The sequence below is a fragment of the Xyrauchen texanus genome, chromosome 33 (assembly GCF_025860055.1).
Source record: "Xyrauchen texanus isolate HMW12.3.18 chromosome 33, RBS_HiC_50CHRs, whole genome shotgun sequence".
Classification (NCBI taxonomy): Eukaryota; Metazoa; Chordata; class Actinopteri; order Cypriniformes; family Catostomidae; genus Xyrauchen; species Xyrauchen texanus.
In genome coordinates, this window is record NC_068308.1 from 27,454,174 (window position 1) to 27,479,539 (window position 25,366).

General features: G+C 38.4%; 3 protein-coding genes across 4 annotated transcripts in view; 1 reads left to right on the forward strand and 2 right to left on the reverse strand.

Moving 5' to 3' along the window:
* Positions 1-24,981, forward strand: part of LOC127626792 (actin filament-associated protein 1-like 2) — a 55,562-nt gene extending 30,581 nt beyond the window's left edge. Inside the window, exons 4-19 of the mRNA XM_052102841.1 lie at positions 714-799; positions 10,786-10,894; positions 13,952-14,160; positions 14,748-14,927; positions 15,036-15,110; positions 15,888-15,972; positions 16,070-16,165; positions 16,270-16,481; positions 18,599-18,744; positions 19,426-19,540; positions 19,779-19,979; positions 20,916-21,195; positions 21,342-21,515; positions 22,000-22,187; positions 23,258-23,395; positions 23,586-24,981. Coding sequence (XP_051958801.1) covers positions 714-799; positions 10,786-10,894; positions 13,952-14,160; positions 14,748-14,927; positions 15,036-15,110; positions 15,888-15,972; positions 16,070-16,165; positions 16,270-16,481; positions 18,599-18,744; positions 19,426-19,540; positions 19,779-19,979; positions 20,916-21,195; positions 21,342-21,515; positions 22,000-22,187; positions 23,258-23,395; positions 23,586-23,612 — 2,321 coding nt within the window. The 3' untranslated portion in view covers positions 23,613-24,981. The remainder of the gene's footprint in view (positions 1-713; positions 800-10,785; positions 10,895-13,951; positions 14,161-14,747; positions 14,928-15,035; positions 15,111-15,887; positions 15,973-16,069; positions 16,166-16,269; positions 16,482-18,598; positions 18,745-19,425; positions 19,541-19,778; positions 19,980-20,915; positions 21,196-21,341; positions 21,516-21,999; positions 22,188-23,257; positions 23,396-23,585) is intronic.
* LOC127626794 (kelch repeat and BTB domain-containing protein 13) lies at positions 739-5,153 on the reverse strand. Of its 2 annotated transcripts, none has more exons than XM_052102844.1 (2): positions 4,833-5,153; positions 739-4,694 (listed from the first exon to the last, which is right to left on the reverse strand). In XM_052102844.1, exons 1-2 carry the CDS (start codon positions 5,101-5,103, stop codon positions 3,586-3,588), a joined length of 1,380 nt encoding a protein of 459 aa, XP_051958804.1. In that variant the 5' UTR covers positions 5,104-5,153; the 3' UTR covers positions 739-3,585. The 2 variants fall into 2 exon arrangements, with proteins under 2 accessions (XP_051958804.1, XP_051958803.1); XM_052102843.1 differs by having other exon boundaries at positions 743-1,025; positions 1,713-5,150.
* An 11-nt stretch (positions 24,982-24,992) lies between the features above and the next one.
* Positions 24,993-25,366, reverse strand: part of LOC127626793 (von Willebrand factor A domain-containing protein 2-like) — a 33,070-nt gene continuing 32,696 nt past the window's right edge. The window contains exon 14 of the mRNA XM_052102842.1: positions 24,993-25,132. Coding sequence (XP_051958802.1) covers positions 24,993-25,132 — 140 coding nt within the window. The remainder of the gene's footprint in view (positions 25,133-25,366) is intronic.

The following is a 25,366-nucleotide window of genomic DNA, read 5'->3' on the forward strand; positions in this document are numbered from 1 at the left end:
TGATCAAATTCACAACATGAGTATCATGCAGGAAAACTCTTCTTTTAACAAACAAACTTTCGAAAAGGAAAAGCTTGTCAGGAGAAGCATCCTTTCAGGTTCATAACCATGAAGTAGGACTTTTTACTCAATAAGTTATTTATGTTTCATAAAGCGCTTTCATAATTTCCCTTATGTGAAAAAACTCTACAAACTAGTTTTATTTGCATCTGATAAAAAAAATAATCAAAATGAGCAATTGAACTGCTATGTATCTGGTATTTGGTGCAAAGTCCAAACTCACATAGACCACCAGAGAAATAAATTGGTGAGATTTCATTGAATTTCTATGAAAAGCAGCACTTGATGGAGTCCTGACTTGATGGTGACTCTTAGCCCTTGCTGTGCGGGTTTGGCATTAGCCTTATGTTCCTACAGCAACGCAGATGTTACCGTTTGGAGAGGAAGTCAAAGGAATGTCTGATGGGAAGCAACTGAATATGGCCATCAGCTCTAAATAGACTGCCACAGACTATGCAAAATTACTAGAGCTGTGCCACTAGCATATGCAAACACAGTAGCAGAATTAATGGGTAGTTAATTCATAACGTGTCCGTGGACTTTGTTTTTATCAGCATCTGAATTTTAGCTTAAAATGTAAATTGATGTACTGTATAAAAGAAAAAGTATGTCATCTTTCTTTATATGTCTAAATATGTTTGTATGCCCATCAGACTACAGATTGGAAGCCAACGGAGAACCAGGAAAACACATTCCCATCCCTTTGATGAACCCACCAGAACCTCCTCCTCCCAGAGCAGTGAGTACCCATCAGCTTCATTTCAATGGCTGCACATAATTTAAACACTATTTACAGAACATATTACCACAGAGATGCTATGCAACTGGTCCCCAGCACTGGATACTGGTGTGTTGGTGTCCCCATGATGCTTCTGGCTAAGACTTTCTTGGGAAACCAGCTTCAAAAGAAAGGCCATGCTGATCATCCAGCTTCACCAATTAAGTTTTGCTTGTGAACAGCATCCCTACAGGGAAAAAAACATTTTAAACCAGCCTTAGATTGTTCGCTGGCCTTATATGGTTTAAAATAGTCTTGCTGGACTCCCAGCCTGGTCAAGCTGGTGTTAAGCTGGTCGGAAAGTTGGTATGCCAGCCTGTCTAATGAAAAAGTACCCAAACGCTCTCTAAAACCATGAAACAAGACCAGCAAACCATGTTAGGCTGGTTTAAGCTGTTTTTTGTTGTTGTTTTTTTTGTTTTTTTTTTAGCAGGTATAACTATAGCATAGTTAGTCCATCAGCTAGAACAGTACCAATCCATCATAAACCACTCTGGACCACCATGGAAATTCATGCTTGTCTTAGCTGGTCTTTGCAGTAATGAGCATGATACAAACACAACACTATGCATTATCTACTATTAAATCTCACTAACTGCAATGCAAGACACATTGGTACTGCTGTCCTTTATCATCAGTTTTGGCTTTTGTTTTGACCACATATCTTTTATGTATCTGTTTCTCATGCACAGAAAGTATCTGTGTGTTTTTTGTTTTTAACTAGACACAAAAGACAAACAACAAGACCTGCAGGTTAATAATGCATTCTGCTTTGCTAAGAAACATTAATTACTCTAAAAGCCAACATAGTAATATTTTCGAATGATAGAAATGGAAGAAAGGAAGCAAGAAAGAAAGGTATGTTCATCTTTACGTGTTGAAATGCTTTGTAGCTCCTGTACCAGTCCCAGTCTCCAGTCAGTCAGTCAGACAGACAGACAGTATGGAGGGTATTAGGGCTCTCCTGTGAGAAGACTTTGAACTTCAGACCCATCTGCAGGGTGTTGGAGCTGATTAACAGCAGCTGCAAAAGAGATCTGGGAGCTGTTTATAGAAGCCTGCGAACCGCAGTAATAGTATGGACACTTGTGCTTGTGCATACTGTATGCACAAGAGTGTTTGAGAACTAGAGAAAATTTACATTTCTCACACCTACTTATTTATTTGTTTATTTATTTTTTGACATTAATAATATGCTAAATTACATTTACTGACATTCACTACACTATTCACTACATTCTCCTTAGAACAGGGGTGTCCAAACTACAGCTGACTGCTCTGATTCGGCCCACATGAGATTTTGGAAATACAACAGAATTTGGCCTGCTATGGGAAATTATATTCAATTCATATTCTGAACACTTTATGTCACTATCACGTACAGCCACATTTCACAGTGCATTGTCTCCATTTGTGCATTCTCATTGCTGTCGACATCATCTTCATCCACTGGCAGACTTCAACAGGAGTCTGGATGATGCATCATGCAAAAATAATGATGTATTTGTTATAGGACTGGTATCAGGGTAAATATTGTATTTGTGTTGTACAACACACATCGTACAACTGAGTAGAGCTGTTGTTGTGCAGCGCGAGTGTGCACAAAGACATGCAAGCCAAGCGCATTCTCACAGGATGTCCTCTTTTGTACTGGGAAGTTTATTTAATTGTTGTGAATTGATTATTTTTGATGTTCGTTGAAACAAGAAGAATGAATCATAGGCTTCTCAGCGCCACTTGAGAGTGAGGACATAAAAGAGAGTGCTCAATACACGTGCGTATCTGTGCCTGTATCACTATCATTTTAATAAAAATAAATGTTTTAACTGTAACACTGACACACTATAATTAGATTATAAGAAAAAAAGAGTGATTCCTTTGCAAATGAAGTGATTCAAGGAATCACTTCATAGCTGGAGAACGTAATCTGGTTCTAATTATTGGGACGCGTCACACCCAACATAGCTCATTAGCAGTTCTGTATGTGCTTTGCAGTGACACTAAACGGACGAAAATAATAAAAAAACACAAAATCCAAGGAAAGTGAAAGTAACAGAAGCTCTTTCCCAGTATAGTATTTCGTATAGAAATGTTATAGGCCTATGAAGAATTTTATTTTTGAAGACACATTACTGTTCCATTTCAAGTGTACTTGGTGAGAGAAGTATCCTTTATTAAGAAAAGCATGATTAAAACTTGCATAATATTAAGCATTCATATGAAGATGATGCAATAGTGGCAATCTAGTAGCATCTATATCCTTTTTTCAATGATTACAAGATTGAGGCCTGCAACAGCTAAACTTTTCTGCATCTAGCCCCCATTAGAAAACTTTTGGACACTCCTGGCTTAGGACATTGGTTCTCAAATGGTTTTGCTTCATGGACATCAAGTGGCTACCCAATACCACACACTAGATCCAAAAATACAGTTTTTGTCATACAAATGTCCTTAAAGTGATGGTTCACTCATAAATGTAATTTGAAAAAATAAAAAATAACATTTGAGTTTGGTTGGATAAACAGCCTTTGACCTCAAAGACAACACCTATGAGAACCATTTTCTCCTCCCTTTTAACTGTTTTTTTCTATCCTAACAATGCACTATTATATGGTTAGTTGCATTTTGTTAATTGCATTTAGGCATATTTTCCCCCTGCTGTCATCAGCCCTATCAGAGCAGAATTACAACCCATTTTTGGGTTGCAACCCACTGGTATCCAAATGAAAAAACACAATCATCTAACTCTAAGGTGAGGTATAATTAGCCTCTAACAGAGCTTCTACACTTTCCACATTTACATCTATCACCATTGCTTCCTCTTTTTCAATTTCCTGCTGTATATCTTTGCTCTTCGGCAGTCGGAGTAAACAGGTCCAAAGCGAGCCACTTTTTGGAAAACCCGTCATCTGTCTGCGGGGCTTCCACTTGTCACCACAAATAAGGAATTCCAGGGTCAAATTGTGATTCACAGTGAATGCAGAGTCCCCCCTAACCACAGCAGTGAAAAGAGCGCCCCTACTATTAACATAGTGTCCAGGAATGGCCGTCCATTGTCCTGTAGTGATGTTGTAGCAGTCCATAAGGCAGCGCAGGAAGTCATCACAAGGGCCATTCCTCATGACGTACAGGCTGTCACCATGAGCCACCATGCAGTGTCCGTAACTCTGAGGTTTGACCATTGTGGTGGTTAGTGTCCATTCATCATTGCTGGGTACATATTCATATATGTCTGTAGTGTCTGGAGGCTTCCAGAAACATACAAATATCCTACGTCTGGCAACAGCACTTGCCACTCCAGCCACAGAACGAGGTGTTTGCTTACAAAAGGTCCAAGCACCTGTGGAAACATCACATACTTCTACTGAGGACATTATTATTTTATCAAACTCACCTCCGATGGCGTATAAGTGTTCATTGTGACCCACCAAGGTAAAGTTGTACCTTGACTGCTGAGGACCATCAAACACACTCCATTTGTTGGTTTCTGTGTCATAACTGAAACTCAAGTCTACAGTCTCCTTGCTTACCCCTCGCACACCTCCGACTATATACAGACGGTTCCCCACAACGGCCACCCCAGCCATGGAAGTGCTGGCGTCTGTTGGAAGATCAGTCAGGTATTTCCAAGCACCCTGCTTCTCATCAAGGTAAAACACTGTCCTGTAGGAGTCCTGCAGTATCTTCATGGAGGGAGAATGGGTTCCCAGAGCGACGAACGATGCAGGTGACAAGGACTCAACGTAGCAAACCATATCCTCTGGAAGTGCCTTGACCGCTTCTTGCAGGTCAAAATATGCATCGCGGATGAACACTGCAGCGGTGTGAAACAACCTCCATAGGCCGTACACCGACGCTGTATGGTACATAAGAATACAGTTGTCAGTATCAAGAATGTCTATTAAGTGTTGGACCAGGACGTCCACTTGCAGAAAAGCTGCACATTCAACAGCCTCCACAATCTCATCTGGGTCCCGAATTACAGGTTGCTCACCCCTGAAAACAGCCATGGCGATAAGGAAACCCCTCGCTTTCAGGCCTCCTTGCAAGTGGAACTCACTCTGCTGGCTGTCCTTCATCCCAGAGCGGAAGAGAGCTCGAAAATACTCACATTTCTGCCCCAGGACGGCTCTGTCAATGGGAAAAACACTCTCTTCTACACAAACTCTCAGAACTCTAGTAGACTCTTCATCTTGTCCTTCCGCAGAGTCTTCAATTCGGGTTACACTATCCCTGCTCTGACCCAGACTGCAGGGAGGACCCATAACACCTCTATATTGCTTGTCCGGACTCAAATGACTCTCTACACGAACCAAAGAGATACACAACGTTCTGATTAGTTTATGTTTTTGTTTGAGCTTGACTTGTAAACAGAAGTGTGCAAGCAGTGCACTCTTGTCATGCACCTCTTGCTGTACTGAAAATAGCAACACACTAAAGATAGCAAAGGGGTGGTCACAGGCATCAAATAGTGGTGAGAAGTCATTGGCACTGGTAATGAAAATGAATAGAATTCCAATGTAATGCAGAATTAAAAGGTTAGTAAACCCAAAAATAAAATTATAATTATTGGTTCAATTGCATTAAAGGGATAGATCACCCAAAAATAAAAATGCTTTTGTCATTTACTCACCTTTATTTATTTCCAAACCCATATGACTGTATGCTGACTGTTTGGCAAAATGTTAGCCTCAGTGTTAGTATGGAAAAAATATTTCTATAGTTTCTGCTAAGATCTCCCGTTTGAGTAAGAATATCAGATGGGTTTAGGTGGGTAAAACAATTCAACATGAGTGAATAAATTATGAAATTTTTTGTATTTTGGGGTGACGTAATTCAATTAACACCAAGTAGAATTACAGTAATTACACAAGTGAATTTAAGAATTATGCTGACATTCTGTTATATTTTCCACAGTAGACCTGTCTATAAATCCATAATCCTATTATAGCGATTCATGTAAATCCCATCAGTTATAGCATTGTTTTCACCATCTTTATTTTAATTTAATCCCTGTATTAACTTAGCTGTAATTGACCCTTCGCTAAGCCCTGCTTTAAAAGTATTTCTGACCAATCCTGTCTTAGCAACTTTTGCCATCCTCCATTCCTCGCCATTTGCCGTTTTCCAATGAAAGTCTATGGGAGTGATGTGTTGAAAGTCTATGGGAGTGATGTGTTTTTAAGTAGTTATAGTGGAATTTTACCAAAATGATTCAAAAAATGCTAAAAGCGTTGTTACGGGGTCACTTGTAATAGTGACAATAGGTACCCAGCAAGGATGCATGCAGTGTTTTTTCATTCTTTAAAAAATAAAAATAAAAAAAAATCTTGAGAAAAACATGCTATGGATTAAACAGTGTCATTCCTCATTCCCAATCGAACACGCATAACATCAGCAAGGACACCTACATTTGCTCCCAAGAAAATTAAAGCAAATAACTTAATATGTATTAATTTACGGATTGATTCAGGTCTTAGTAAAGGTGATAACAAATAAAGCATTCACATGATCATAGTGAATGTGTTATGAGATGTAATGAGCAGTACAGTTCCCTTATGCTAGTGTTATTATTAGGTGTGAAATCGCCATTAAATGACGCTTTTCTCTTTTTATGTGACTGTGATAATCATTTGGCTCAATTCTGATTCACAGTCTCCACAGTATTCAATCAAATTACTGTGTAATTTAACTATTTATTTTATAAAAAAAGTAAAAAAGATAAATTTGCCCTACAATGTCACTCTTCATTCCAGCCCACTCAAGAATATGATAAATTTCATTTATGAGAATATTTAGCCAAAAACCGTGCCGTTCACGTCAATCTCCCATTCATTCCTATGGGGAGTTCTGCAGAGCTTGTCAGATCGAGCTTCCGTAACCGAGGGGGTGGAGCTTAGTGAAGGGTCAATTGACTATTCAAATAGACAGACTCATAAATGAAGTGATGATAGTAGTTCAGAGTCTGATCTGTCTTTAATAAAAAAGACTATACCAGTAGTACCCTCTCTACCTCAGCACTGTTTTGGCCTGGCTAGGTTATGTTTTTTTCAGCACTGAATTTTTGGCTTGGGAGCGAGGGATTTTCCATGTTCTGGGTGTTCGTTTGGTCTCCTGCCCACTTGCATTTTTTTTACTTTATTCCTAAAAACTGGTTCTCTATCGTTATTTATGCCTCAATCTTGAAATACTTTCTATATCAAATGGATTCCAATGTGGGTTTTTTTTGTGTGTTTTTTATGTTACGGAAGGAAAACAGATTGGGGTGGAGTTTAGTATCAACATACTGTACTTGCTTTGATCTAACAGTCTGAATTTGGATTTGTCTTTTGTTCTTTTTACATCCACTTGACCATGTATAAACAGATCCAACTGTTGTCATTGAGATACTGGGATGTCCTTTGGCTCATGGTCTTGAACCCTGGCAGTGGCCACAGAAGAAGCGATACTGAGTTGGAGGGCAAGGAGTGCCTTAACTTTCTTTTTAATCATTGTCAGGACTCAGAAGCAGCTTTCCTAGCTGCAAACTGTTTCAGAGATTTTATGTTAAGAGTGTCAGTGGAGCGAGGGAGGTAAGCAGTGAGAAATGTGGGGGCTGTATATGTGTGTGTGTGGGTTGAGGTCAATATGAGAAAAACAATACTTTCCACTCAGTTCAGTCAACATATTCCTGGACTGCTTCACTCTGTGTGAGGCTGCACTCTTTTCCCCACTAAAACTTAGTTAAAAAATTAACTTGCTGTTCTTAGCGAAATTTGAAGAGCTCTCCACAGTGGATGAAGCGGAAGTGTTTTTGAACGTAAGGGCACAGAAGAGCTCCAATTTCCGGGATGGAATTCCCACAGATGGGAAAGCGAGTTGTTTTAGCTGTAAAGAATTTAATACAGTGAAAAGGAATGCAGATTTTCTCCCCAAACCCCACACTAAACCTAACCTAAATGGAATTTCAATTCAAATTGCGCTCATCACTGATCATACGAACGCTTCCTGGTTTTAACACAAGATGAGAATCCAGGTCTCCCACGCTACTGACACAACACACTTTATGTTGCACCACAGGAGAAGGTAAAAACATTTGAACCGATGGCAAAATGTCAGATGGGAGATGCCGCTTGTCAGTAACTTGGCAGAATGTGTCCGACTTCAGGATACTGGAACATTCTGAAGCAACATTACGACTTTTCTTGTGATTATGTTGTGAAATCGGGCCGAATCACTGCCCCAGTGGCCGAAGCTGGAAGTGTTGTTGAACATATGGGCATTTGTGAGCTCTTGTTTCCGGATGAAATTTCCATCAAAGCAAGTTATTTTTAGATGTAAATTAAGTCATGCATTCAACAGGAATGCATATTTTATTAACCTTTTGTCCTAATCAAAACCCTAACCCTAAACCTACCCATCAGTAAGAAATTGCAACCTCAGAATTGCACTCATTATTGATATGTTAATGTGATAACTTCCTGGTTTCCATGGGACCAGAACCAATGTTTTCCCTGTGTCTCTGAGACTGTTCACACTGACACTGGTCACACTATCAGTTGCACCACAGGTAAACACATTTGAACTGATGCAAACATGTCTGATCGGAAATGGCACATGTCAGTAACTTGGCAGAATCGGGGCAATGTCAGTGTACTGGAACATTCGGTGGCAACATGCAGAGTTCAGAAGTGATCATGTTGTAAATTCAGCCGAAAACATACTTAAATGTAGTATTAGCCTATTTATCAACACCGCCTTTTCCAACATAGGATTTTATGTAGGAACAGAAAATATTGGATTGAACAATTCACCCATTGTTTGAAAAAAGATTCCAAATGTAGTTACAGATACACAAAAATACTTTCTATTCAATACATTTGACTGAAACAGATGATTTAGGTAGTTCATGTAGGTTAATCACCATTTTGATGTAAATATATGTAGTTCCCCTCCTTGTGTAAATTGGATTTCATGACGATCAAGTTTGTAAATATTCTCAGTGTCCAGATAAGCATTTTATAATTTAAGGACATTAATACAAATAAATACTCAAGGTAGTAATTCAGAAATTACTTCTTTTTCTTTATATAGCTGCCGCTCTTTTACGTATCAATGTTAACAGTGTGAAAACAGGGCCTGGGAGTCACGAATCCAGGGTGTGCTGAGTGACTTCAGCCAGGCCAAATTGGCCCGTTTGCTAGGGAGGGTAGAGCCACATGGGGTAACCTCCTTGTGGTCATGATTAGTAGTTCTTGCTCTCAATGGGGCACATGGTAATTTTAGCATGGATCCCAGAGGGTAGCATGAGCCTCCACATGCGGGGTCTCCGCGGTGTCATGCACAACAAGCCGTGTGATTAGATGCACAGATTGACTGTCTCAGAAGCGGAGGCAACTGAGACTTGTCCTCCACCACCCAGATTGAGTAATTGCACCACCACGAGGACCCACTAAGTAGTGGGAATTGGGCATTCCAAATTAGGAGAAAAGGGGATTAAAAAAACTAAAACTATGTGAAAGCACAATGGGAGCCTGTTGTTGTAGTTACTGCTGCTTCGCTCACAAACTGCCTGTGCGTGTTGTGTAATACAGGTCTTAAAGTGGACCCTCTGGCAAGATTTTACTGTCAACTTCCTGTATACTTGTGGTCCGGTTGTTTATGTACATGCCTTGCTATCACTTAGCCTGCCTATTCACCTCACTTATGCTTTAGAGCAACACAAAAAAATCAAGCCAAGCAGGAGGTTTCAATCAAACGTAGTACAAGTATAATGCAAGGGAAAGTAGGTTCTTCCAGCCGTCTGTCTACAACCTTTCATCATCATTCAGCTTCATGGTTCACAAGCTACTGCTAGCCCTAATCAGCCCTCTGTGAGTGTATGTTTTTGTGTCATATAAATCAGGGAGGATATATAGGGGAGACTCAGTGTTATTTTTGCTCAGGGGCTGTCCTCACTTTGTGGGTATCAGAGGGAATTTAGTAATGTTATGAAGCGGCTGATTTGGGAAACCTCAAAGCTTGCTCCACACCCTTTTAAAACCATTACTCCTGCAGGCAAACATGTGTGGAATTCCTATTCTAGCAGAGCAGGACAGAGGTCTGAGGGAGATCAGTTTTGGGAAAGAATCCCCTGTTGCCCAGAAAGGATAGCCCACATGAAAGACATGTGCACAAATGACCTGGCAGGCACATCTCTGGAGAACCCCTTTACCTGAGTCATTACATGAGAGTATTTAACAAGAGATGTTTAGCTCAGCTGCAGTGTTGATGTGTGTGTACTTTGCACCTTATATGTTTTTAAAAGTGTCTGTAAAGCTGGTCTATAAACAGTCTGGCTGTTTTATGTTGTTTTGATGCTGGTTTAGCTGGTGGAACAGCATAGCATTGCCGCAAACGTAGCTGGAGAACCTAATTGACCAGCATGGCTTTTGACCAAGGAAATCATCCTTGTAAAAGTCAACATTGAATCAAAATTGAACCTATTTAATTTCTTAGCCTGATGCATTTTTTTTCCGTCTTAATGTGCACATTATTTTGAATAATCAAAAATAACAACTACTGTACTTGCGTCACCCCTGAAATAACTTACCTTTAGGCCTGACATTACCTAGGTTGTGCAGGTGGGGGACATAACGTTAACAGAAAATCACCATAATATTGTAGAGGCTTGAATAAATATGAGATTTTGATATACTGGACAAACTCTACCCTACAGGTTTTGTATCTTTTTGAATATTCTGTACTCATACAGTAAATGCATCAGATTGTGAAGGCAAAATAGGTTGCAAATGCCATTTAATGTTGACTTTGAGCTAACTAAGAAGCCTTGCGGAAACACCAGCATCCAAAATATAATTAGGTTTTTTCAGTAGGGAAAACAAAAAATTTGGCATTATGATATGATGCAATTATGGAAATTATAATGCTAAAACCTCTCCGTTAATTTATTTTTTTGTATCACTCAGTGTAACCTAGGAAGGGATCCTTTTCCTCTACCACCAACTCCGGCTCCAGCATCAATAGAGGGTGAAGGATACTATGAAGAGGCTCAACCCTATGACTCAACCATCAATGGTAAGTTCCTTATTTGGTCTAAAATTTGGAATAATGGACAGATTTTGCTGTTTTGGAAGGAAATTGGTACTTTAATTCACCAAAGGGGCATTCAACTGATCACAAAGTATAGTCAGGACATTACTAATGTAAAAGACAGCATCCTCACTATTTTAAAAAAGTCATTTATAGACAGGCCCCATTTCCAGCAGCCATCACTCCAACACCTTATCCTTGAGTAATCATGCTAAATCGGTGCTATAAAATCATTTGCCATTACATCAAACACTACTGAAAGCTATTTGGTTTGTTAAATTAAGCTTAACCAAATCTCTGTTTGTTTTTGAGTTTTGAGCTTTCTCTAAAATGTATGACCTTTGATCTTTGCTCTTGGTACTGATACTCTTGTCCTCTGAGAGTGAACATGTGATCTTTGAGTGCTCTGTTTTAGTTCTATCTCTGTGCCTCCAATGCAATCTTTTTAATATTGTATAATTGAGCACTACTATCTCCAAATTTGGGCTCCAGCTTTGTGGACACCCCTTTTCCAACTTTACAGTGACAGAGAAGGCTGCAGACAAGGAGCACAGAACAGTGAAGGTCTTTGTTTTGTAACAGTCCACTGGCTCAGACAATGATGGAACATTGACCATAAGCACAGGAAATGGCGTCAAAAGCGATGGGGACAATCATTTACAACCATCTTAAGCAGATGACGTCTGTTATTGGTCAAACGATACAGCGGTGTTACCATGCAGCTGTGCTAAGTAATAGCTACTGCACAAATGCAGGGCAGTGTTAATCTCGTCAACAAGATACTGACAAAATCTTTGTTGACAGGTTTTGTTTTTTCGTTAATGAGAACATGAAATAAAAAATATTCTTCATGACAATAAACTGCGATATTAAAGAAAATGCACTTTTGAAGAAAATATGACAGGGAAAAAACCATTGCAAGATATTAAAGCAATAATTTACCTAAAATTGAAAATTCTGTCATCATTTACTCTCCCTCGTGATGTTCCAAACCATAGAATTGGAACATGTTCCAAGACCGTGTCTTTCTTTATTACATAGAATACAAAACGGAGATGGGAGAATGTTATGCAGAATGTTAGCCTCAGTCGCCATTCAATTTCAATGTATAGAAAAAAGTTGCAATGAAAGTAAATGGTGACTGAGGCTAACGTATTTAATAATACGTTTATAATTTTTTTAATGTTTGAATATATGGTTCATGTTTTGTGTTATAGTTTGACATATTTTTTGTCATTTTTCATATTAACAATGTTATTTTCATCAATTAAAAATATTTGCCATTTCAGTCAGAGCGCAATGGACTTAAATGAATAAATATTAAATAAAGAAGTATTGAATAAATGCAAAGGACATTTTCATTAAATACTAAAACTATGACTAAAAAATTTAAGTAATAATAATAAGACTATTAATAGCCCTAAAGAAAAATATGAAGTGTTCACTTGTTTCAGCAGCTGATATCAGGCCAAACCTCAAAAGCGTCAGAATGTCATTTAGATACTGTATTCTTACAATGGTGAAACCTTCCAAAAACACAAGCAGTGATGCTTGCAGGGCTGCAGAAAAACCAAGACAAATATTTTGTTGCCCTAAGACACAAATATGTAATTCTTATGAAGTTTAGTTATGCATCAGATTCATTGGAATTTAAAATCTATGTAATCTTCCTGCTTCCTTCATGTGACACATAAGCCACATTGGATAGTTTCATATTCTAGCTTCTCATCTGAATTTATTTCTCTTCCTCCCTTTTAGCATTTCATCTTTTATTCTCCTCCTGCATTTCTATAGATTTTGGTTGCTTTGCCATCATCACAGGGACCAGGTATCACATAGAAGCTTCACACAATGCAGTGTATGCTGTGATTTCTCTGGGAATTTATCTATGTTTCTCTCAGTGTAAAGAGAAAGCAAAACAGCACTAAATGTATTGCCTGTGGTGTAGTGCATGGCCTTTGGAAAACGTACATTCTTGAGGCCGCTGACTTTGCATGTGCTCACTGGTTTATGAGCGTGCCACACATAATCATGCTCTCACTTCTCTCATTCTATCATCCTTTCTTACATTTCTGCATTTGCATCCACCTCTGTTGTTACTTCTACTAATGTCTGCATCAAGGATGGAAAGGTCTCCAAAAGACCTTCATCTGGACAAAACTTTGCAAAGTTTGAGATCAGTCTTAAATTAATAGTTCACCCAACAAAATTGTGTCATCATTTACTGAACCTTATGCTGTTCAAAATCAAGCTCTAAAAATAACCAAAAGCAACATAGAAGTATCATAAAAGTTGTGGCATCAAATAATGTGTCGTTTTTGTAGTCCATATGACTTTGTATTTCATTTCATAGTTTTGGTGGAAGACCGTTAGTGAATAGCAACTTACATTTTGATATGTTCTTAACTTAAAGCCACCGTTTGGCATCAGTAAGCTTGGAATATAGCACATTAGTCATTTGGACTACATTAATGATACTTTTATGGTGCTATTTTGTCATTTTGGAGCTTGACAGGTGTAGTCCCAAGTCACTTTTACTATATGGAAAAGGGAAGCCAGCCAAATTAATTGTTGAAATGTTCTTAACTTAAAGCTATTGTATGGCATCAGCAAGCTTGGAATATAGCACATTAGTGATATGGACTACTTTTTTTTATACATTTATGGTGCTGTTTTGACATTTTGGAGCTTGACAGACTCAGTCTCCATTCACTTTCACTATATGGAAGAGGGCAGCCAGGATAATCTAAAAACAATTTCCTTGTGTTTCACTGTAGAAAGAAAGTCATGCAAGTTTAGGATGAGTACATCATCACAGAACATTCATTTTTGGGTAAACTACCCCTTTAATAGCATATACTATCATCCAATTAAAATTTCAGTGTTGAATAAAAAGACATTTCAGGTAGATGCTTGGAATAGGAAGGTTTTTACTTCCTATTGTCCCAATATACAGGTAGTTCACCAATAACTAGCCAACAACCCTCATCATTATATTTCTCCCCTTCTATCGAATTGGCTCTGTGCACTTGCCATTTACAGATGACCTAGAAGCAGTGAGCAGTTCATATGAGTCATACGATGAGGAAGAGATGACAAAGGGAAAGTCCACAGCACAGCACCAGTGGCCATCCACAGAGGCATCCATCGAGCTAATGAAGGATGCACGGATCTGTGCCTTCCTCTGGAGGAAGAAATGGCTTGGCCAGTGGGCCAAACAGCTGTGTGTCATTCGAGATCATCGTCTGCTGGTAGGTGACATTATTGCATGTGTTATTGACACCCATTTCCCACCCATGGCTAAGGTAAAACATTCATGTTTACATGGATTCCAGTGTTTGCAATCAGGCTTACAAAAACTAGCAGTAATAACTCACTTTATGTCTTTATATGCTTTAAACTTTATATCTATCACTCAAATTTAACATTTAAAGACAACATAAAATAAAAATGTAGCCTATTTACTTAATTTAATATATGTTAATATATGTTCCCGGTCTTCTTGTGAATGATTAATCTGTGCACATTATTTAAAAGAATAATCTTTGCCTTTGTGTCATAAAAATGTAATTACTTGCTCTGCCACTAAAACGTCTTTCCTTTTCGGCTAATGTCATCTAGCCCTCCATTTTTCAAAACCATTCCCGCCAGTCAGCTATCATGGAAGCAACTTTTCTTGATCAAATCAATTCCTAATGGATAAAAATAAAATCTTTAAATGGAGTCACCTACTTATTTTTCCTTAGAATATCATGTCTAACCTAATTTGTTTTGCAGTTATTGCAGCAAAATACAATGCAAGTTTTATTAAGACTCTGCTGTATGCTACTGTATTCAGTGCTACAAAAGCTCGAAGGACCAGACACCATTGCTGGACATCAGTCTGTTTGGCTGCAGTGTCATCTACAAAGAGAAACAAACAAAGAGGAAAGAACACAAGCTAAAAATAACCCCACTGGGAGGAGAAGCCATTGTCCTGGGTCTGCAGAGCAAAGAGCAGGCTGAACAATGGCTGAAGGTAAGGGACAAGAGTTCTGGCTCTTGTACAGTAGATGGACAATTAAAACATTTAATCTGTTCTTGGTTTGTGCAGTTATACTTTACAGACTTGTTTCATCTTTATCAGGTGATTCATGAAATAAGTCCTAAAAACACTGCGGGATTTGATGTAAATGATTTCCCAGTGCTCATCTGTACTAAGGTATGACATATCAGTTGTGGTTTATTCTCTTAAATTGATTTATGTGGGAAACACTCTCCAATTTGCTCAGTCTCTTTCAAGTAGGTATAGCTGCAGGCCGGAGATCTAAAAATGGGGGCAGAATCTCCAAAAGTGGGCGGAGTTTCTCCCAGTTGGACAGAGTTACTCCTAAAGGGGGGTTGCGCTAACTCCAAAAGGGGTGTCACCTCCAGATACAGTTAGGGAAAGGGTTAGGTTAGGTGCTTTGGAGCTCCCGCCCTTTTCTTTTTGGAGCTCTGCCTGCAGCTATATCCTTCTCATCTCATTGGGAATATTTTTCATAACACATTAAAAGGAGTGCATAAGGCTCAAAAATATTTCACGTATATACACAAACGCAAATGCTTAATCAACGTATTACAGGCGAACTGTCCACTTATTGTGCACTCTTGTGCATTATGTATTGTAACAAACTTCAGTAATTAAGAGGGCGATAGGATTACATTAAAAACTAGCTCAGCACGATTCCCTTCAAGCCGCTGCTCCGCCATGACAGTTGTTTCTCTAAAAGACAAATCTAAAAGACTATTACAGCAGTGCACACTGTAGTGCCCCTTGTGGCAATGCCGCAAATGCTACGTGACCTTGAACTGCATTATAAATTGCACTCTGATACATTTTAGTATGTGATAAAGCTGTAATCGAGCTTGCATTGCTAGAAGCATCTGCGTTTACATTATACTTGCATAGAGTGTTTTTGAGGTGAGGTTGAGCAAAACTTTAATGCTCCTCTGGCAGGGTGAACATACCGAGAGGTACTCCATGACATCTGAGAGTGGGAGTAGCACAGACAGTCACCCAGAGAACCTGGAGAACAAAGATGGTAAGACTGAATCACTTAGTCCTTTCTTTTAGAAGTCAAATTGCTTCTGGGTGTTTCATAATTAATATTTACTTTCCAAATGTCTTTTAATTCTTAGTTAAGAAGAAGCACGGCAAGTTTAGTAACCTTATAAACATTGGGAAAAAGAAGGTTTCCTCTTTGGAGAGCCCAAAGAAGACAGTGGATAAATCAGGTAAGCCATGAATGGCATGGTTGCATCATCATACTGAATATTTACCTGAAAAAGTTTGAAACTTTTCTCAAAACCTACGTTTTATCCATTTCTCTTTGTTACAGGCCACCTTAACGTCCTTGTAAACACCCAATGGCAAAGCCGGTGGTGTTCAATAATGAACAGGAAGCTTTGGATCTACTACGACAAAAGTAAGAGCAAAGTGGCCCAGCAGCCAGTCCCTCTAGAGGGGTGCATGGTCCTGCCAGACCCCAGCCCAGAGCACCTCTACTCATTCCGTATTCAGGTGGACGGAGAGGAGCTCGCAGCCTTAGAAGTGAGTAGAGGGGAATGGATTTAACTTGCAATTGATCCATGCTGACCCCTTTTAAATGGGTTTGCAATCCTTGCATTCATTGGATTTAATGCAATTTAACGGTTCCCACTCATTTTCAGAAATCATTTTCCAAGAAATTTTTAAGAACGACAGGAATAAAAGACATTTATGACACGTATCTATGAAATCAGCTCTTTAATATGAGCTATTGAGCTCTTAGACATTAACAAACTGGTTACAGACAATCACTCACACAGCTTTTAATGTTAAACTCTTAATTGGCATCACAAAGGGTCATATTCATGGTTGTTGGTATTGTTTTATAAGGTAGATCATTATTATTACTAGTATATGGTAATGACTGTGTTTATTTATTATATTAAATAGGATACATATTTTAGGTGATATACAAACAGGGTATGCACAGAAACCTGACAAAGAAAAGAAGTGTAGCCTAATGTGCGTTTACACTGATTATGCTTAAAAAGCCGGCAACACGCGTGGTCATGTAAACGCAATAAACTGCATTCCTTTAGCAGTGTAAGTTCATAAACGGCGTAAGAATAAACCAGTCGACACAGGTAGATTTTTGCCCATTACGGCAATTTCTCGTCGTATGTAAACACCTTTACCGGTGTTTGATGTCAAAAATAGAGTATAACACGATTATTTCAGATCTCATGTAAACACAGTTTTGTTGCTTTGTCAGATTTTTTAAATAAGCTGATTTTTGGGAGTAATCAGCGTATTTTTGTGCATATAAACATGCTCATTGTGAAGGGGGGGGGGTCAGGAGCCATGCTACTCAGTGGGAAAGCAATACCAAAACATTAAATTCTAAGAAAAGCATTATACAATTCCCTTGAGTATGTGTAGCATTCATGTAAATATTGGCGAAAGTATTTCTAAAAGACATTTACCCTTCAGACCAAATGTGATCATGCCCTACAAAAGCAAGATGCAGTGGAATGGTACACCTAAGCAGGATGCAGGTGTCTCGGGATGGGGTTTTTACAGTTACATTTCTAATAAACTTGTCTCAACGTCTAAAAATGCAGGGCTCCTATGAAAGATGCTAAAGACAAAGTGAACACTGCGCAGGTGTCAACCACATCTATCTGTGGTGTATTTGGAAAATAGTAGTCAAATATTTCATACTAGACACAGCCAAACTTTTAAGCAAGTTGGATAATTGGATGCTACAGCATTATGAAGGCAAAAACAGAATCAGTACTACAAGATCACATATTCTTTACTCTGTGATAATGAGCCAATACTTTTCCCAGTCTTACTGTCTGATGCCCTCACATACTGGGTCTTGGCATGAGTCCATCAGTCTGACTGAGATTTCTGAGATTTGTGGAACTCCCCTTTCATTCTGCCTCTGTGTTCTTCATTCAGTTCTGTTGTATAGAGCTTTGTGAGTTTCAGAACTATTATTTATCGGCTACACATATAACATATGCTTGTAATGAATTTGTATCTATTTATGTGTATTGTGTGTCATTGCTCCTAAACATGGGGTTATTGAGAAGTTGTTTTAGAGCATACTCTAAAGACAGATAAACAGCTAATTTCCTGCCCTCATTCTTGAGTTGTTTATCATCTGTTTTCAGTAAGACACAAAGAAAAAGAAGACAATGTGATAACATCAAAAATTACTCTATCTGGAATAGTGAGGCTTTTTGCTGCTTAATAGAAACTGTCATGACTTAACTGCCATCTTCAGGCAAGAATGAAATTCAATAGCAAACTGGCCCAAAAACGTTTTATGGTATATGAATATCTTTTGAGCCAGATCAAATATGCGGGTTTGAATTTATGACATTCTGTATTTAAAAAAGTGTATTCTGAATGCAAATTTCTAAAAAAATAAAAAATAAAATGTACTTTGTAATTTTAAGTTGCACAATTATTGTAGGTCTAAAGAATGTTCACCCATTCACACGTCTACATTTGGTAAATCCAAACTAGTCACATTTCAGTGATCATTTGCAAAAACTTTTGTAAAAAACTTTAGTAATTTATTCACCTTCATTTTGCTCCAAGCAACTATGAATTTTTTCTGCCACTTGTTTGATGTGCATGATGGACATGGTCTTCTTCTTTTCTGCCAGGCTAAATCCTCTGATGATATGGGCCACTGGCTGGGGCTCATACTTTCGCAGACCGGAACCAAAATAGACCCAGAAGATCTAACCTATGACAATGTAAACTCTGAGAGGATATCTACTATTGTTAATGCTGCCAAGACATCCATGTAGTAAGTCACTTTCTGTTCATCATTAGACATACATAAAGCGATTTACATTAATCTTGTATTTTAAAGGGATAGTTCACACAAAAATGTTAACTATCATCATTTACCCTCATGCCATCCCTGATGTGTGACTTTCTTTCTTCTACTGAACACAAAGATTTTTAGAAAAATATCTCAGCTCTGTAGGTCCACACAATCCAATTTAATGGTGGCCAGAACTTTGAAGGTCCAAAAAGCACATAAAGGCAGCATAAAATTAATCCATACGACTCCAGTTGTTAAATCCATAAATTCAGAAGCGATATATGTGAGATGTGTGGGTGAGAAAGAGATCAATTTTTAAGTCCTATGTTACTATAAGGTCTCCTCCCTGCCCAGTAGGTGGCGATATGCACAAAGAATGCGAATCACCAAAAACAAAAGAAGAATGTGAAAGTGAATGTGAAGATTTATAGTAAAAAATTATTTAAATATGGATGTTTCTTACCCACTTTATCATATCACTTCTGAAGATATGGATTGAACCACTGGAGTCATATAAATTACTTTTATGCTGATTTTATAAGAGGGTGAGGAAATGATGACAGATTTTTAATTTTGGTATGAACTTTTCCTTCAAAGGCTTTACATGTACTGTAAATCCCTTTAAATAAAGTGTTAAATGCCTTTCTGCTTGCATCTCAGTCTAATGCAAAGGAGGTACTCTGAGCCCAACACGTATACAGACAGCCCCCCATCAGAACCCAATGCCTGTGATGACATATACGATGATGTGGCATCCATAGAGAATGAACAGGAGGTGGGAAAAATGCACTTGAAATGCTTTTGTCGTAAATCTTCATCTCAGACTTTCATGCAGCTGTGTTTATTCAGAGTCACCAGACTCATTGAACAGGATTGGAAGATTCACAAAGCAATCTGCCAAAAATAATACAAGTGACAGGAAGTTGTTGCTGTGACAGTGTTATGTTTTGCCAACCTTGCAGACCAGCCAGTTTCAATACTGTTTCTCATACTTTTCCTCTGTTCGATTGTAGGAGGTTCAAGAGGTTCAAAATGGCAGCAGTGAGATAACAGAAAGTAATGAGCAGAATGGGAAGGACAGAGTTTATCTGGATCTGATCACAATTCGCTCTTTTCTGCACACAAGTTCAGATCTGTCACCTCAGATGTCCACCTCTCTACAGACAGAGACCAGTCCATCAGCTGTTCCACATGAGGAGGAGCAGCATCCTGAGGTTTGGGTTGAAACCACAGTTGTTACATAATTAGTCAGTATTTTTGATGTATATAGATTGTTCAGTGACCCCCAAAAAATGTTTGAAATTTTGCACACTTATGTCACACTTGAGTACCGCACTTTGATGTTTTAATACCACATCTGTTTTCAGCGCAAAGTCCAGTTTGGAAATTCCACCAGCAGGTGGTAATAAAGTTCAATGCTTCGTTTGAAGTGTCATTTGAATTTAGAAATATTTTTGGTCTAATTTTTTCGTGTATCAATAAATTAATTACATTTTTCAAAATCAAAAACAACCCATAGAAGTGAAGTGCGTGCCGATACAATCACTGTTAATACCAGCCATAATTTGTGGATCAGTAGATGATAATGATTAATAATACTAACATTCTCTAAAATTTTACGGTACCTACATATCCTGAACACATTTTCCATGCGTATAAAAGGAGCGTGTCCCATTTAACAAAGATGCAGTTAATTGTCATTAATGTGCTGTCTTTGTTTATATCGCTGGTGCTTGAGGGAATGGACTATATAATAGGACGTAGACGATGCAATAACTGGAGAAGAACCTCCGAATTAAATTGCACTTGACCCTATTAGCGCCTCACTCCAAACCCACTTGTGCCTTTTTGGGGTCACTGTATGTAACACAATAACAAATAGTAACACTGGTTATCTCTGATTTTGACCTTTTGAATCTTAGAACATTTTCCCCAAAATGTACATGTATTACTTTGCCAAACACTTTTATTCAAAGCAGCCTACAGTGCATTCAAAGAATACATTTGATCAGTTTGTGCGTTTCCTAGTAATTTAACTCATGCCATTAACATTGCTAGCACCATACTGTATTTGTTGAGCAAGATGAAAATACGCTATTAAAAAGTAAACAAATTAATTATTTGTTATGTATAATTCTCTTCCGAAACAGCTTGTACTTGAAACTTCATTACCAAGCAGCACAGAGGACCATGATCCTCCACCTCTTGTCCCAAGAGTAGATGCAGACCCCTCTCCAACCCCCAATGTACATGTCCAGACTCAAAGTATCAGTTTCCTTGGCCAGGACGTCCAGAAGGCATCTCCCACCTCACCGCCATCCCAAACCCAACCCCAAATATCTGCACATACGCCCCAGAGTCCGCCAAACTCCAGCGGAAGAGCAGCCAGCACAGATAGACTTCTTGATAGACTCAAATTCTCTCCTGCAGGTGAGGGTCATCTGCTGTAAAACTGCATAACTGCATAACACCAAAACTGCATTTACCCTGCTGTGCATTTCTCCAGTCATGCACCCATGCAAGCAATGTGAATGTAGGTCATAACTGAAAGCTCCTTCACATTTCCTCCTGTTTAGGAGGCTCAGGGTCAGTCGAGGTGAAGTTAGGGAAGAACAGAACAGAGGCTGACGTGATACTTTACTCTGATGAGAGAGATCGGTTGGAGCGAGAGAGAGAAGAGGTTAAGAACACTCTGGCCACATTGAGGAAAGACAGACGGGAGGTGAAAGAGGAACTGAGCTCCTGCCAAGGTACTGCCACTTATTTTTTTATCCCCTTTTCTCCCAATGTTGGAATGCCCAATTCCCACTACTTTAGTTGGCCTTCTTGGTGGTGCGGTTACTCACTTCAATCCTGGTGGCGGAAGAAATGCCTCAGATGCCTCTGCTTCTGAGACAGTCAATCTGTGCATCTTATCACGTGGCTCGCTGTGCATGACACAGTGGAGTCTCAAAACATGTGGAGGCTCATGCTAAACTTCGCGACCCACGCGAGACCCACTAATCGCCACCAAGAGGAGGTTACCCCATGTGACTCTTCAATTTTTCAAAATTTTCCTTTTGATCTAACTTTTGCAATGTCAGTTCTGTGCATGGATTTGTGTACTCCATTTGCATGTTTAGCTCCCATTTGTCATTTTTATGTACTTGCTAGTTATGTCTTGACATACTATATATTATAATGTTCCAGTATAGGTGATATGCTAATAAATGCTTTTGACTATGGCTTACATAGACCCGACCCAGCAGGCCTCTCTGGAGGCACGTCTGAAGCAGATGGAAGAGACGTGTCGTGAGGCGGAGTGCCTGCGAGTGGATGTGGAGCTTAGTTTGATGGAGGTGAAGGAGAATTTGAGAAAGGTGGAAGCTGGACCATTTACACTGGGCACCACAGTAGATAGCAGTCTACTGGACACTTCAACGGTTAGTATTTTGACTACGAGTTTCTGCATATCCAAACAATCCAAGGTTTTTCTTATGTTGTACAAATAGGTTGATAAAAATAAGGTAAATTAAAAATGTGTCAACGGTAATGTAACAAGTTGCATTAATTAGGGAAATCATTGTCCAGTTTTAGCATAGGCCTACTAGATACACATGATTTTCATAATTAGAATTTTGGTCTTGTTTTCCAGTAAAATATCGTAAAGGGATAGTTCACCCAAAAATGAAAATTCTCTCACCATTTACTCTAAAGCTATACTCTAAAGAGATTTTTAGAAGAATATTTCAGCTATGTAGGTCCTCACAATGCAAGTGAATTTGGTATCAAAAATGTGAAGCTCCAAAAAGTACATAAAGTCAGTCCAATTTAAGTCCTTTTGTATTGTAAATCTCCACTTTCACTTTCACGTTCTTGTTTTGTTTTTGGCAATTCGCATTCATCGTGCATGTCGCAACCTACTGGGCAGAGAGTTGAATTTATAGTAAACGAGTACTTACATTGATCTGTTTCTCACCCACACTTATCATATTGCTTCAGAAGATATAGATTCTTATGGATTACGTTTATGCTGCCTTTATGTGCATTTTAATTCTTCAAAGGTTTGGTACCAATTCACCTGCATTAGGGCGTACAGAGCTGAAATATTCTTCAAAAAGTCTTTGTTTTTGTTCTGTATAATGTCATACACATCTGGGATGGCATGAGGGTGAGTAAATGAAGAGAGAATTTTCATTTTTGGGTGAACTATCCCTTTAACAAGATTAATTAACCTGAAAGGCAAAATTGCAAAAGATAAAAGCCTTGTTTTCAAATAACATATATAAAAATAAGTTTATTTTTCTTACCCCTTTGACAGTTTTTTTAAATTATAATTTTTTTAAGGTTTTTTCTTGAAACAATATTTGCCAATAGAGTTAGAAAAGTAAACTTAATACAATATATATTTTCTTATATCTTTTCCCTTATTATGTAGTTGTTTTATAGTGTATGTGCTCTACAAAAGTCTTCACAGTCTTAATCTAAAATTAAATTGTGTCCTGTTTTTTAGCCCAAGGCAGCACCTGTCTCCACCCTTGCTCCAAATACGCCAGCCAACAATTCACCTGTCAACTCTGCCCCAGTGCTGAAAAACAGACCCCTGTCCATCGTGGCATCCAACAAAGGAAATGTTCTGCAGAAGGCTAAGGTAACAATACACTTACATATCCATAATCCTAACAGGGAGCTTAGCCTCTGATGTTAATGTTTTATAGAAATACACAACTCTGTCATAGCATCTGTAAGGGTATTAATTATTCAATCCATTATTTACATATTTTTTTATTCTGATTTAAAATACACTCTGTTAAAATGTTTATCATGCGCTTTCTGTGCAGGAATGGGAGAAAAAATCTAAAACCTAGTGGATGGGAATTAAAAGAGCAAATAGACTTTTTAGCCAAAGCTCAAATGACTGCTAAAGCAAATGCTTCAGGCAAGTAGGGAGAGGGTGTGTCCAAAGACCTGCAGGCTCCACCCACCTGAAACACACCATCCCCCATACCTTCTCATCTGCAATCAAGAGGCTGAGATGGTGCGGAGTACATGCAGGCAGCTGATGCAATACAATACTTTTAAATGCCCCAATGTTTCCCAGCCAAATAATGCCACTGGACAATGATAGATTTTAAATATATTTTTATGTATGAAAAAGGAAAGGATTTATTGAGTTTCTAAGTTTATACAGTGGTGTGCACATAATATAATTGGTGTTACATAAGCTTGAGAAGTGACCATTGGAAGAGCAATGAAAACCACTATTTTTTTATTAAAACATGGAATCTAAAGTGAAGACCTTTAAATCAGCTGTTTGGCACACCTGGTACATTGTAGCTTGGTTCATATATGCTGGTAGCCAAAATGTGAATATACATATTACATATCCGTTCAGTGTTGTTTTGATTTGTTACTGTACGCTAGCTGAAACATGCACTTTTTATTCAAATAAAAGTTTGTACTGACAACAATGCATTTTTACCCAAAGCCTCAATTTATCCTAAGCACCAGACATCCTGCTTTGAAGTTGAAGAATATATAATTATGAACAGAAATGCATTTTCACCAGTAGGTGGAACCAAAACAACATTTAAACACCGGAAACGATTGTAGGTAGACTCAAAGTGAAAATAAAAAAAAAAAATACAAATAATGGCCTTACATTTGAACAAACTGCCACTGTTGATTAGGATAAAAAATAAATATTATGGTCAAAAGGCTTTCTGTAACACGAAGGAATTCTCAACATAACAGATCACAAGTAGACTGAAAAAATCCATATGGAGTCAAACACAATGCACCATAAAACACATAAAACCTCAAATTCTGGGTCTTATAATACAAAAAGAATCACAACCCTTTAATATGGACTACAAATATGAAAAATAATTTAAGGCACTAAAGGCATTTATAAAATTCATGTAATAACAGAAACACGTATCCTGTTTGAGGTGTCCTCTGGTATATTTAGCACATTCTTAAGAAAAGCACTTGGGAAAGATATGGGAAGATGAAGTGGTTTGTTTCTCCTTTCTGACTGGAGAATAAATGGGTTTATTAGTCCAAGTGTTGGATCTTCATTAGCTGCAGCATCCTGTGTAAGATAACAGTGTTACCAATAGTGTACCATTTCCTCCTGTATGAAGAGCAATACAAAAGGATTTGTATCTCATGTCACTGAGCTGTGGCTCTTTCTATGTATATTTGGTGGAATTGTGCTTATATGTGTCCGTCTGTTTTGTATCTGTCTATCTGTGTTGTGTTTGGGAGGCATGTCTCCTGCGGAGTGCCCGATAGCGTTGCAGCAGCTCTTTCTCACTCTTGTGCTGCTGGTGCCTCAGGCCTACAGGCTTGGGGATATCTCCTCTAGACAGCTGCTCTCTGCTTCCTGCAAAAGACAGTCCAATAAATCAAATACATAAATTAAAAAAGTAAAATATACCCTGTCAAACCTTTGTCCAATGTGAAAACACCAAAATGATTGCACCTTTAGAGGTCAGAACAAATTAAATTTAGCATTGACATAAACAGATGTGAAGGCAAGTTTTAATTATATATATTTTGTATTACCTGGGTTAAATAGAGGATCTGTTTTAAACTATGTATGTGTGTGTACATGGGT